This window comes from Cutaneotrichosporon cavernicola (assembly GCF_030864355.1).
Source record: "Cutaneotrichosporon cavernicola HIS019 DNA, chromosome: 5".
Classification (NCBI taxonomy): domain Eukaryota; kingdom Fungi; phylum Basidiomycota; class Tremellomycetes; order Trichosporonales; family Trichosporonaceae; genus Cutaneotrichosporon; species Cutaneotrichosporon cavernicola.
In genome coordinates this window covers 1,626,951-1,638,784 of record NC_083397.1, presented here as the reverse complement: position 1 = coordinate 1,638,784, position 11,834 = coordinate 1,626,951, and the positions used below count along the sequence as shown (strand labels likewise).

General features: G+C 57.9%; 6 protein-coding genes across 6 annotated transcripts; 3 read left to right on the top strand and 3 right to left on the bottom strand.

The window, feature by feature from the left end:
• Positions 1 to 350: 350 nt before the first annotated feature.
• LEA1 (uncharacterized protein) lies at positions 351 to 1,292 on the top strand (the record flags this gene model as incomplete). The annotated part of the gene is made up of 6 exons (XM_060601847.1): positions 351 to 368; positions 409 to 429; positions 482 to 521; positions 567 to 671; positions 706 to 776; positions 810 to 1,292. 6 exons carry the CDS (start codon positions 351 to 353, stop codon positions 1,290 to 1,292), a joined length of 738 nt encoding a protein of 245 aa, XP_060458300.1.
• Positions 1,293 to 1,484: 192 nt separating this feature from the next.
• CcaverHIS019_0506620 (uncharacterized protein) lies at positions 1,485 to 2,406 on the bottom strand (the record flags this gene model as incomplete). The annotated part of the gene is made up of 3 exons (XM_060601846.1): positions 1,485 to 2,023; positions 2,177 to 2,278; positions 2,319 to 2,406. 3 exons carry the CDS (start codon positions 2,404 to 2,406, stop codon positions 1,485 to 1,487), a joined length of 729 nt encoding a protein of 242 aa, XP_060458299.1.
• Positions 2,407 to 2,954: 548 nt separating this feature from the next.
• Positions 2,955 to 4,328, bottom strand: CcaverHIS019_0506610 (uncharacterized protein; the record flags this gene model as incomplete). Its single annotated transcript, XM_060601845.1, has 2 exons — positions 2,955 to 3,833; positions 4,275 to 4,328. The coding sequence occupies 2 exons, from the start codon at positions 4,326 to 4,328 to the stop codon at positions 2,955 to 2,957; spliced, it is 933 nt and encodes a 310-aa protein (XP_060458298.1).
• A 1,176-nt stretch (positions 4,329 to 5,504) lies between these two features.
• Positions 5,505 to 6,489, top strand: CcaverHIS019_0506600 (uncharacterized protein; the record flags this gene model as incomplete). The annotated part of the gene is made up of 6 exons (XM_060601843.1): positions 5,505 to 5,559; positions 5,597 to 5,620; positions 5,658 to 5,665; positions 5,785 to 6,318; positions 6,361 to 6,403; positions 6,437 to 6,489. The coding sequence occupies 6 exons, from the start codon at positions 5,505 to 5,507 to the stop codon at positions 6,487 to 6,489; spliced, it is 717 nt and encodes a 238-aa protein (XP_060458297.1).
• Positions 6,490 to 6,709: 220 nt separating this feature from the next.
• Positions 6,710 to 9,038, bottom strand: BRF1 (uncharacterized protein; the record flags this gene model as incomplete). The annotated part of the gene is made up of 6 exons (XM_060601842.1): positions 6,710 to 8,386; positions 8,420 to 8,625; positions 8,660 to 8,716; positions 8,764 to 8,879; positions 8,920 to 8,981; positions 9,027 to 9,038. 6 exons carry the CDS (start codon positions 9,036 to 9,038, stop codon positions 6,710 to 6,712), a joined length of 2,130 nt encoding a protein of 709 aa, XP_060458296.1.
• A 555-nt stretch (positions 9,039 to 9,593) lies between these two features.
• On the top strand, positions 9,594 to 11,798 carry UBA2 (uncharacterized protein; the record flags this gene model as incomplete). Its single annotated transcript, XM_060601841.1, has 9 exons — positions 9,594 to 9,702; positions 9,738 to 9,778; positions 9,832 to 10,057; positions 10,090 to 10,190; positions 10,225 to 10,349; positions 10,387 to 10,460; positions 10,497 to 10,594; positions 10,637 to 11,060; positions 11,104 to 11,798. 9 exons carry the CDS (start codon positions 9,594 to 9,596, stop codon positions 11,796 to 11,798), a joined length of 1,893 nt encoding a protein of 630 aa, XP_060458295.1.
• Positions 11,799 to 11,834: the final 36 nt, after the last annotated feature.

Below are 11,834 nucleotides of genomic sequence, written 5' to 3'. Positions count from 1 at the left end.
TACCCATCCATCCAACTGACCCTCAAATTCCCCTGGGACCTGATACATCGTCTCGTCGCGTGAACGCGCGGTTCATCCAAAACCCAAAACAGGGGGGTTAAACAAGGTGATTATGAGATGCAGCTTGGATGCCACATGGCAAATCATATCGCCGACGGAAGTGGCTATGTGGCGTTCAACTCCAGTTCAGACGAGTTGCATCACCATCATTTCGGCCCGTCAACAACATCCACACCGCACCAGATCCACCTTCCCTGGCCACTCACGGCCTCCCGACTGCAACAGCACAGCGGGTCACTCGGCACTCTACCTCCCATTAGTTCGCGCGCGTTCAAGGTCACGCACTCACGATGCGTCTCACGCCAGAGGTGCGTTCACCTCGCAACTCGCAACTCGTACTGATCTCAGTTTGTGTCTAATACGCACTCGGTTAGTTGACTTGGAATTTCAAACTGACCGTGTGGCCGGGTACTAACTGCAGCACCTGAATCCGCTCAAGGAGCGTGAGCTTGATTTGCGAGGTGAGTTGTGTGCTTACGCTGTGTGTGGATACAGACTGACGACAGGACTTGCCATTCCCGTCATCGAGAACTTGGCATCACACCAGGGAACCTATGACACGCTCAACTTGACGGACAACTCGCTCACCGTGCTGGGCAACATCCCCCAAGGTTAGCTGGTCTCGCTGTCGTAAGCTGACACCAGCGCACCGGTTGCATACAATCCATGTTGGGCAGAACCAGATCTCGTCCATCTCCCCCGCGCTCGCTACGAACGTGAGCTTGTGATGCAGTTTCAGCTGACAGCAGCTCCCCAACCTCACGACCCTTGTGTTGAGCGACAACGAGATCACGTCCCTCTCCACGCTCCTTCCCTTGGCCGACACGGGACTCCGCTACCTGTCCTTGCGAGGGAATCCAGTAACGGCAGCTGAGCACTACCGCGAGTTTGTGATTTGGAAGATTGGGCGGGGGAAGCTGCACGTGCTCGACTTCCAGCGTGTGAAGGACTCTGAGCGTGTGCGTGCCAAGGAACTATTTGAGGATAGCTCTGGCGCGCCGAACGAGCTCGCACGCAAGCTCTCCACCTCCACGACGGGTGTGAGCGGAACGGCGTTGGCGGCGGCCAAGGCAAAGGGCGGGCTGAAGGGGCGCCTGATGACGCCCGAGGAGAAGAAGCGCGTCGTCGAGGCGCTCACGAGCGCAAGCACCGCCGAGGAGGTGCGCAAGCTCGAGCGCATGCTCGCCGACGGGCTGATACCTGAGGGCGGCATGGAGGCGATCGCGGCATGAGGTAGGCTGCTGGCTGGGTAGCCTGGGATGCTGCTGGAGCAGTGTATTAGTGCGCACTTGCACATAGATCCGTCATGTTACAAGATTAGCATTGTACGCATACTATCTAGGTGCGCCATGCTTTGGTGCGGAAGGCCGCGCTCTCGATAGAAATCACAGCCTGGCGCCGTGTACGTCCTCCCGCGCCTGGCCCTAGTTGGCGCCCTCTGTCTTGAGGCATTCGGTAAGCCAAGCAGCGAGGTCGGCAATCTCCTCATTGCAAGCGCTGTGTCCCATGCCGGGATAGCTGCGGAAAACAAGTCCAGGCCTAGCAAACACCTTATCAGCGGGCTGCTCGACGAAACCCAGACGCTTGAGGAGCTCGATCGACTGGCGTCCGTATTCGTACTGAACAATCTCGTCGTCGCGCCCATGTCCCCAAAAGAGAGGGAAGTCCTTTGCGTCCTTGCGTGCCATGCCCTCAATCTTGTGCGCGAGGGGCACCCAAGTCGAAAGCGAGACGTATCCCGCAAGGTTGCGCTTGCCGATCAGCTGGGAGACCACGGCAATGGCGCCGCCCTGGCTAAAGCCGCCGAGGACGATACGGTTCTCGGGGATGCCGGCGTCGACCTCAGCCTGGATCAGCTTGTCGACCGCCTCGACAGTGGCCAGGATGCCAGCCTCGTCCTCGGGACGAGGGGTGATGGAGCGGTCAAAGGTGATGACGTCGAACCAGCCGGGCATGCGGTAGCCTTGGGTCAGCGAAGCACGTGCGAACGAGTGTGAGCAGCTCAGCGAGCCAGGTAGACATCGAGAGAGGACGGTCGGCGGAGCGAGTGCCCGAGCACTGAGAGTGTCCGCTAGAGCTAGCCAAGAAGGGAGTAGCACGATGACTCCTTACTCACCGCCATTAACAGTAATAGGGATAGTCGGCGCATGCGGCAGAATCCACTTGACGTTAGGCAGCTGGCCCCAAAGCATCTTAGCGACTGGCAGCCACCCGTTTCCTAAAGTCAGCAAAGTTGGCGCAAACACGAAACGACCCACCAGTGTCGCCGAGACCGTGCAGGAAGATGACGGTAGCAGTGTGGGCCTCCTTCGAGGCCATGCGGAGGTGTTTGAGGGGCGCGGACATTTCGACTGCTACTGGCGTGGGGGAGGAGGGCGAGGGAGTAAGAGTGGGAGAAGGAGAGGAATTGATGAAGAAGAACAGACAAGTGGCCACGAGAGAGGCCAGGAGGAGCTTGAATGCCAGTCGAATGGTTGCGGTTTGAAGATGGATGGTTTGGTTGTGAGGAGGAGGTTGGACCGTGTCGGTGGAGTGGAAGGGATTGAACAGTGCAGTAGAGCCAGGAGATTCGCTTCCGCAAAGAGCATATTCTGGTACATTACTTAGGAACTCTATCGTCATCCTACATCTTAGACATGCAACAGGCACTTGAACACTTGCAGATCTACGAATCTTCTGACGCGCGATGGCGACTTGTTCCAGTGTGCTACGCGTCTGGTTTCACCAGATCATCAGGTTACCAGGTCACCCGCAAAAGTTATAGGATTCATTCCAACATCGCCAAAGAATCAAAGCGAATAAAAAGCGGACTGTACAAGCCCTGAAAGTAATCACAGTCCATGAAAACAAGTAGAGATACACGTGTGCGCGAGGCGCCAGCGCCGGGCTCACACTTAGAGCACGAAGACGAGGGCCGCGACACCGGCAACGAGACCGACGGCAGGGACGGCCGCGCGCGAGAGTGCATTCGAAGAGGGAAGGCTGCCGCCGGCCTCGGTGACAATGGCGCCGGTGAACGCGTCGCCGCACACGGTCTTGATGCCGTTCCAGAGGCCGCTCTGGCCGCCGAGGATGGGCGAGTTGCTAAGACCAGGGCCGTAGACGATGCCGTTCTCGTACTTGATGTAGTTGACCATGATCTGACGAGTGCACGAGGTGCAGAGCTGGTCCTTGGTCATGTCGGGCTGAAGGAAGAGGAAGGGGAGGTTGGTGTTGCGGTAGGTCGTCGCGTTGGGGGTCACGACCGACGCAAACGACTGAGACGCGGCACGCTTCGAGAAACCAGCAGCGTTGTAGAGGTAGTCGGCGGCGCTGTTGGCAATGGCCGCGACGGCGTTGACTGACGATGCAAACGACTTGGAGCCGGCGGGGCCGGGGTTCGACGAGGCACCGGCCTTGCGAATCGAGTTGACGCAGTAAGCCTGCGAGCCAGAGTCGACCGAGCAGACGGCGCCCTTTAGCGGCGTGAAGACGTAGAGAACGTCGTAGAGCTCGGCAACCTTCGAGTTGCCAGAGTCAATCTCGGAGCGGCATGCACTGTAGAACTCGTTGAGCTTGCCGACCACGTAGGACTGGTCGCAGCCCGAAGCCGAGCACATGGTCTTGAGAGCCGAGGTGAGGTCGCTCGATGACGGGTTCTTGCCCGACACGGGCGAGAACGCATTCGTGGCCTGGATCAGGGGGTTGACGCAGGTCTGGAGGTTCTGGTCGGCGTTGAGCGACTCAAGGAACGTCGTGCATCCGGACGAGATGCCCGAAGGGATGAGAGACGACTGCGGTTAGCGGAGGTTGTGAGTGTGGGCGGATTGAGAACCATCACTCCAGAAACGATGACTGCGATAACCGATCAGAGGGACCGAGTGGCTCTGTGCGGTTTGTGTACCACGCGTGTATGGTCAGGCAGCGAGACCAGGGGAGCTTTGTCGAGCTGGGGTGTTGTCTCAAGAGAGAACGACCATTTGCAGAGGCATTGAACATCGACGACGTTGGGACACCAAAGTGACAGCAGTAAACCGCTGTGATACTGCGATGGTGACATGACCTTGTCGCCTTGTCACCTTGTACCCCCCCCCCCCCCCCCCTTCCCCGCCTAGCCCACCAGGTGAACCCTTCCCGCCTCCGCATCTCCCCGGTCAACATGCACACAACCCGAACAACATTCCATTGCGCCCATCCAACACTCTGTGCGACTAGGAGCCAAAATCGAGACTCACAGAGGCGCCAAAGGCCGTGGAGGCGAGGAGGAGGGCAGCGGCGGAGAGCTTCATGATGGAAGAGGGGAGCCGGGAGGAGTTATAGAGTTATAGGGTTGGAGAGAGTCGCGCTGCGATGGGCGTAGGAACAATGAGCGGATAGGCGTCGACGGGTTGGTAATGGTCGAAGCGGATCGTCGCAGACGAGTTAGGAGGATGTTGGTGTTGGTGTTGGTGATTGACAGAGATGTAGATGAAAGTGAGCGTAGTAAAAGAGGGTACTTTGATGAGGGATTGTGGAAAGAAGGATGTTGTGGGTTGGTGCAAAGTCGTTGTCAAAGGGGGCCTTGTTGAGGATTTGGGTCAATGCTCATCACTTGATTCAATTCCTGACATAGGCCTATTGGATGGAAAACAAAAGTCAAGGGTTTTGAAGGGTTGACATAACCCGAACGAGTCAGGATAGTTTGGTCCATGCATCTTGTTCAGGCTTGTTGAGGCAATTCAGGTAACAGGGATGTATCAACCACAATTAGAATATTACCTTGCCGCCAAGGCATGTTAATCCTTGGTTTGCCCAAAGATTACATCTACTTCGGCACAGGGAATAGCGGCTCATCCGCTAGGGGACAAGGGTCATAGGGACCCGGTCAAGGGTTCGTCCGCGTCGCGCCCGCGTCCAAAGTCCAAGCATCACGAGGCTACACGCCAAAACACACCATGTTAATCCAGCCTAGAATCCCCGGAATCCCCAAGAGCCATCCTTAGCAAGCACCCCAGATTCCCCTCCTGCAACAGCAACTTCTAACTTTGTCCCTCCTTGGTTCTGCCCACTCGAGAGTTGTTTGAGGCACGTTCCCCTTCCACCGCCTTCCGCCACCACGCGACATTAACCCCAAACCAGAGACAGAGACAGGCGCAGAGACAGGCGCAGGCGAGGGGCCAGGGATCTGCATCGTGTCTGAATGGATTGTGTGCACAGGCCACGCACCATGGGCCAGAATGTGTCCAAGGGTATATGGGTGGATCGAGTAGACTTGATCGCGTGGAAATACCCCCGTCATTATGTCCTTTTTGAACCCAGACCCAGGGACTTGCTGCCATTACCGCCGGCTCGGGGCGATTGCGCGCGGATCGGTGCCTCCGCCCCAATGACCTGGCCGAGATAGATGACGTTCAAATACCAAGCAGTCAAAGTCGAGAGCACACGCCTTCCTCTTCATCTCTCTCATTCACATTCGCATACTCATAATGAACAACGGCGAACGTAGGAGGCGCATGCCGCGTGTTTATCTCATCCGGCACGGTGAGCTCGATTGTATCGTTGAACAAGCTGACAGCAGGCGAGACCGAGTGGTCAATCAATGGTGAGTCACTTGGCCGATTGAACTGAACTCACACCAGGTCGTCACGTACGTTTTCCTCCCCAAGTCTTCCTTTCCCCAGCTTTTCTCCCTCCAATCCTCCCTCCTTTTCCAACCTTGCTGTCGCCCAAGCGTCCTTCTCCGACCCCCTCCTCCGCTAACCTCAGACCGGCACAACCGACATCCCCCTAACCCAGAACGGGGTGGACATGGTCCGCGCCATGGCTCCCCGCGTCATCGGCGCCGACAAGCTAATCGACCCGGCCCACGTTCGCCATATCATCGTCTCCCCCCGCGCCCGGGCGCAAGTCACCTCTCGCCTGCTCTTTGAGAACGACATGCCTCCCGACTGCTCATGGTCTACAGAGCCTGATATCGCGGAATGGGACTATGGCGCGTACGAGGGCATGCTCACCAAGGACATTCGGAAGGAGCGCCCGGGTTGGGAGATCTGGCGTGACGGCTGTCCTCCCGGCCATGGGACGCCTGGGGAATCGCCAGAGCAGATGACGGAACGCGTCGATCGTGTCATTGCCCGCATTCGCGAAATTCACGCCAAGGCCGAGTGCGTGCCGGATGACGAAGTTGATTATTCGGACGTCATTTTGTTCAGTCACGGTCACTTTACGCGGTCGTTTATTGCGCGGTGGTGCCAGCTTCCAATTCAGGCAGGGTACAACTTCTCCTCGGACGCTGGTGGAGTGAGTTGGATTAACAACAATTCGGGGAGTAGCTGACGAAAGCTCGCCATGCTCGGATACCAGCACATGTCGTTGAAGGAGCCTTGTGAGTTACGGGCACACAACTTGCTGACGCCAGCGCTCCTTGGCCTCAACTGGTACACCGAGTACCAGATGAAGACGATAAGATAGACGGGTGTCTGGGATCCCAGTGTCGATGCTCGAGCTTAATACCCTATACCGACTCCATTTGCGCAGTAGACGTTTCCACATGCTGCCCGAGGCACAAATGCTTTGCATGTGTTATGATACAATGGTTGGAAATGGATTGGGTATGGGTAGCGTACACTCCACTCTAGCACCCTGCCTTCTGACTCCGTGTCGCATACGGTCGCCTCCTGTGGTCCCAAGACTAGTCCTCCTCGTCGGACGTGTCGTCCTTGTGCTCAATAAGCTGGCCTGGTGGGATGTCAAACTCAAAGTCCTCATCATCGTCGTCGGCATCATCAACCTTGTCATCGACCTTGTCGTCGATCTTGTCATCCTTGTCATCGTCGTCCGGCATGCTCTGAAGGTCGTACTCCTCGCCGGCGTCCAGACGCCGAATCGCGTCCATGTTGATGCGGCTCGAGAACTTCTTGGTGCTGGCAAAGTTGTCGATCGCTTCACGTGCGCTCGCAAACGGCGCCGTGCGCTTCTGCCGTTTCGAGCTCTTGCGTGGCGGGCGGCCCGCGCGCTTCTGCTCGGCAGCCTCGGCCAGCGCCGCCTTTTTGATTTGACGCTCCTTGTCCTCCTCGAGCCAACGAGCGTTATGCGATAGCCACATACGTGCGCGCGCAGCCTGTTCGCCGTCCTCCATCACGTAAATGTTCTCGAGCTCGTCGTCGTCGATGTCGCTCATGGTCTCGTGGACGCTCTGCTTTGCGTCGTACTCGCGCTTGTGGCGGGCCCACTGAACACGCCGCATCTCCGAGATGACATCCTTGGGCTCGCGGCCGCGCAACCAGCGCTCAATGCGAGCCGTCTTATCCCCGGGCGTCGCGTAGAGGAGGTCACCCTCGTCACCAAAGATATTCGCCTCAATGTACGCGTACACGGCCTCCTTGTCGTCCCACGACGGCGTGTCTGGCAGGTCCTTGAATCCTCCGGAGGTGGCTGCCGACTCTTCTTTGCCATCCTCCTTGGCGTCCACATTGTCGTCGTACTCGTCCGCATCGGCGGCTAGCTCGTCCAGCTCCTCGTCGTCGTCGTCGCCTCCAACAGCCTTGACGCCCCGGAATAGACGCCGGCGCTCAATACGGCGTTCGTTGCGCGCTAGCTCGCTGTCGTCTCCGGCCTTCTGGATATCGCCGACGTAGTCCTCCTTCGAGAGCTCCTCGAGGTTCGTGTCCTCCTCGCCCTCCTCTGCCTCGTCACCTATGTCGAGCGCGACCTCAGCTAACGCTGCGTCGGCGGCAGCATCGCCACTCAGAGGGACGGATTCAGTGTCCTTGGGAGCGAGGCGACGGCGCTTCTGCGGTGTACCGGGCGACGCGACGGGGGTCGGAGCGCGGCTGCTGGCGCGGCTGCTCGCGCGCGTGTTAGGCTTGGTGCTGCTCTCATCAAAAGCCGTTTCGCGACGGCGCTTGCGCTCCTCACGAGCCCGCTGCTCCTTGATGATTGGCGGGAGCTCGTCCTTGTTTACCGCTTCTAGCTCGGCATCAGTCATCGAACGCCATTCTGCAACGCTCTTGGATGCCATCGCCGTCTGCGCAAACTCCTGTAGGCGCTTCTTGATCGTCTGAGGCGACACCTTGACGACCTGCGCGACCTCTTCGGGGGTGCGAAGAAAGTCGTTCATGCGCGACGCTATCACGATGCACGCGCCACAGATTCCAGCAGGACGGCGACCAGCCGTCATCCAGTCGGCCTTGAAGCGCTTAACGAGGCGCGACGCCTCGCGCGCAACCATCGTCGCCTTGTTCCCAAAATCTAGGCGGTTCGCAAAGCGAATGTTGTACACAGCCGGGTCGATCTCCGGGAGAACCTGGTCGAGGTTGAGAGCGGCGCGGAGCTTGAGGTACGTAGCGCCTAGTTCGTACACGTTGATCTGACGTTAGGCATCCTAGCGCCAGTAGCTTACCTGTAGACGCTCGCTAAAGTCGATGAGCATGAGGGCGTCCTTCTCGAAGCGAGAGTACAGGTAGATGCAGGACGCGACGACGTAGTCGGTGCGGCGGCCGCGGTTGAACTTGTTGTCGACCGCGAGTGAGTAGAAGCGCTGAGAACCACGCTGCACCGACGGGAGGATACCCATCTGGTTGCAGATCATCTGGATACGTTTGCGGCCTGGTATCAGAAGTGCCACACACTGCGCACGCACCTTCCTCCTTGATGTTCTCAGAGGTGGGACCATGGCCGCGGAATGAATTGATACCCGCTGTCTGTCAGCGCTGCTTCTCACGGATGCAGCCAGCACAAACGTACTCGAGTGGTTGGACACAAAAGTGCCCTGTACGTGCATACGCCCGCCAGCACCTTCCGTGAAGCCGACCTCGGAGACTAGGATGCCCTTTTCTAGCTCGAGACCGCACGACTGGCATCTGAAGGTTAACGATGCTCGCCCACCCGCGCATTACGTACAGTACAACACCGAGGGCATAGTCAGTCGCAATCTCTCTGCCACCGCAGGACGGGCACTGCTTCTGGACGTCAGCCAGGTGTTCGAAGAGGGTAGGGTCCGTGCTTACTGGGGGAGCCATCTTTCCGCGTCAAGTGGGAGTCGGGTACTGGCAACGACGAGGGCTCAAAAAAGCTGAGGCCTTACGGCTCTTGCTGATGTCCTACGGGTGTTACAAGCTGTCTTTTGAGTGATGGCCTGGCGCTTGAAAGATAAGAGATAGCGATAAGAGGTGGGATGAGATGGAGGGGTGGGTTGAAGGCGGCGGCGGTGGATGGGAGGAGGCGAAAGAGCCGGAATGGTTAAGATTTCAAGTGAGACTGGGTGACAGAACATGCAGTGGTTTGGGTATGAGTCGAACAATCGAACCCCTTGTACAGTGGGATGCAACAATAGGGGCTCATGGGTGGCAATTTCACACCCTTAACCGTAAGGATATCCACGATAGAAATTCAAACACAATAACTGTCAACATTGTTTCCTAAAAAAAAACGTCATTAGAGACTCCACGTGGTGATTACGTGCCTGGAATGAGGCATTTGATTCGCCCTCGCGACCATGAGTCTGGAGATTACTCAAGGGACCCCAACTTGCTCGCGTCGCTCTCCTCTCAAAACACGCATCTCACACTCTCACAATGGGGCGCCTCTCCAGCACCGAGGCCCTCCTTGGTCCCAAGCTCTTCTCAAAGGTCCGCGAAACGCCCGTCCTCTTGGTTGGCTCCGGTGGTATCGGGTGCGAGCTCCGTAAGTGACTCACTTCCATCTTGTCTAACGCCCAGTTAAGAACCTCGTGCTCGTCGGCTTCAAGAATATCGAGATCGTGCGTTCCCTGACCCACCTGCACCTTCCTCCACCTAAACCTACTCACACCAGATCGACCTTGACACGATCGATTTGTCTAACCTCAACCGTCAGTTCCTCTTCCGCAAGCCCGACATCTCGAAGCCCAAGTCGATCGTTGCCGCGGCCACTGCGCGTCACTTCAACCCTTCCTCGGGCATCAAGATCCACGCGCGCCACGGCAACATCAAGGAGCCCGAGAATGATGTCGAGTGGATCAAGCAGTTTGGGGTTGTCATGAGCGCGCTTGACAACATGGGTGAGGGATGCTAAGAGTGGAGCTGACACCAGACGCGCGTCGCCACATTAACAAACTCTGCCTCGCGGCCCAGGTGCCTCTCATTGAGTCGGGCACGGCGGGCTACCTGGGTCAGGCCAACCCCATCATCAAGGTGAGCTTTGGTACTTTCGGCAAGCTGACCGCAGGGTGAGACTGTCTGTTACGATTGCGTCACGCGGCCTCAGCCCAAGTCATTCCCTGTTTGCACCATCCGCTCGACGCCGAGCGAACCTATCCACTGCATCGTGTGGGGCAAGACGTACCTATTTGGGTGAGCAAGCAGTCCTTGGTACAAGCTGAACTGTCAGCAAACTGTTTGGCGAGGACGACGAGGCACTCGACACGGAGGAACTGGACAAGGCCAAGGCCGACGGCGAGAACGGTTAGTCTCGCGTTAATCACCCGTGCTGATCGTTAGCGGAGGAGATTGACAACCTGAAGAAGGAGGCGGAGGCGTTCCGGGAAGTGCGGCGCATGCTGGGCGAGGAGGATGGGCCACAGCGCGTGTTTAGCAAGGTCAGCTCAAGGTTGCCTAACGCCTAACGGAGTTGACACCAGGTCTTCTTCGACGACATCAACCGCTTGCTGTCTATGGAGGACATGTGGACGCGTCCCGGACGCGTCAAACCCGTTGCGCTCGATTACGATAAGATCATGGCTGGCGAGTTTGTCCCTCCTCCACTGCGCCAGGCTCCGGTCAAGGGACCCACAGCAAACGGCTCCGCTGCACCAGCCAAGGCCCCTGTCCCACGGAAGGTCAACGGAGCGACGCTCAAGGACCAGAAGGAGCTCACCACCAAGGAGAACCTCGAGCTGTTCCTTGACAGCTGTCAGCGTCTCTCTGCCCGCGCAATCGTGCACCCTGACGTGGTCCTGTCGTTTGACAAGGACGACAACGACACGCTTGACTTTGTCACTGCCGTTGCAAACCTCCGCGCCACAGCGTACGGTATCCCCACCTGCACACGCTTCCAGGTCAAAGGTGCGTCAGCTCCATTTGGGTGACACATGTGAGCTAACAACAGAAATGGCTGGCAACATCATCCCCGCGATTGCGACCACTAACGCGATTGTCGCCGGCCTGGTCGTGATGAAGGCGCTGGCGGTTCTCAAGGACCAGGCGACGCTGGACCAGTCCTTCCTGCGTCAGTCCACCAACTGGCCGATCAAGAACAGCGACATTGACAAGCCCAACCCAGCGTGCGCAGTGTGCAACGACATCTACATCCCTTTCAAAGTCGACTTGCAGAAGCTCACGCTTGGCAAGTTCATCGAGGAGGTCGTGCAAGAGTGGCTCAAGCCAGCCGTCGCTGGTGACGACGACTACGAAGCCCTCATTATGGAGGGAGGCCGTCTACTTGCGGACCCGGACTTCGATGACAACCTTGGAAGGACACTGGCCGACCTCGGCGTCACCCGTGGCCAGTATCTCACAGTCGCAGATGAGGACAGCGTCTACTGCCGTGTCCACTTTTGCATCACTGCGCTAGACGAGGATTCAGATAAGGGGTACACTCTGCCCGAGTCAGTGCCGGATGTGCCGAAGCGTCCCACACCTGATGCAGCGCTGTCCGAGGCGGGCGACGATGAGATTATTTTCGACGATAGCGGGCCTCCTGAGCCGACAGGCGCCAAGCGCACGGCCGCAGATGACTTGGAGACACCAGCCAAGAAGCGCAAGACGGGTGCAGGCGAAGCGGACGCGATCGTGATTGAGTAGACAGTAGATGTAGCAGTAGAGCGGATCACCATATGC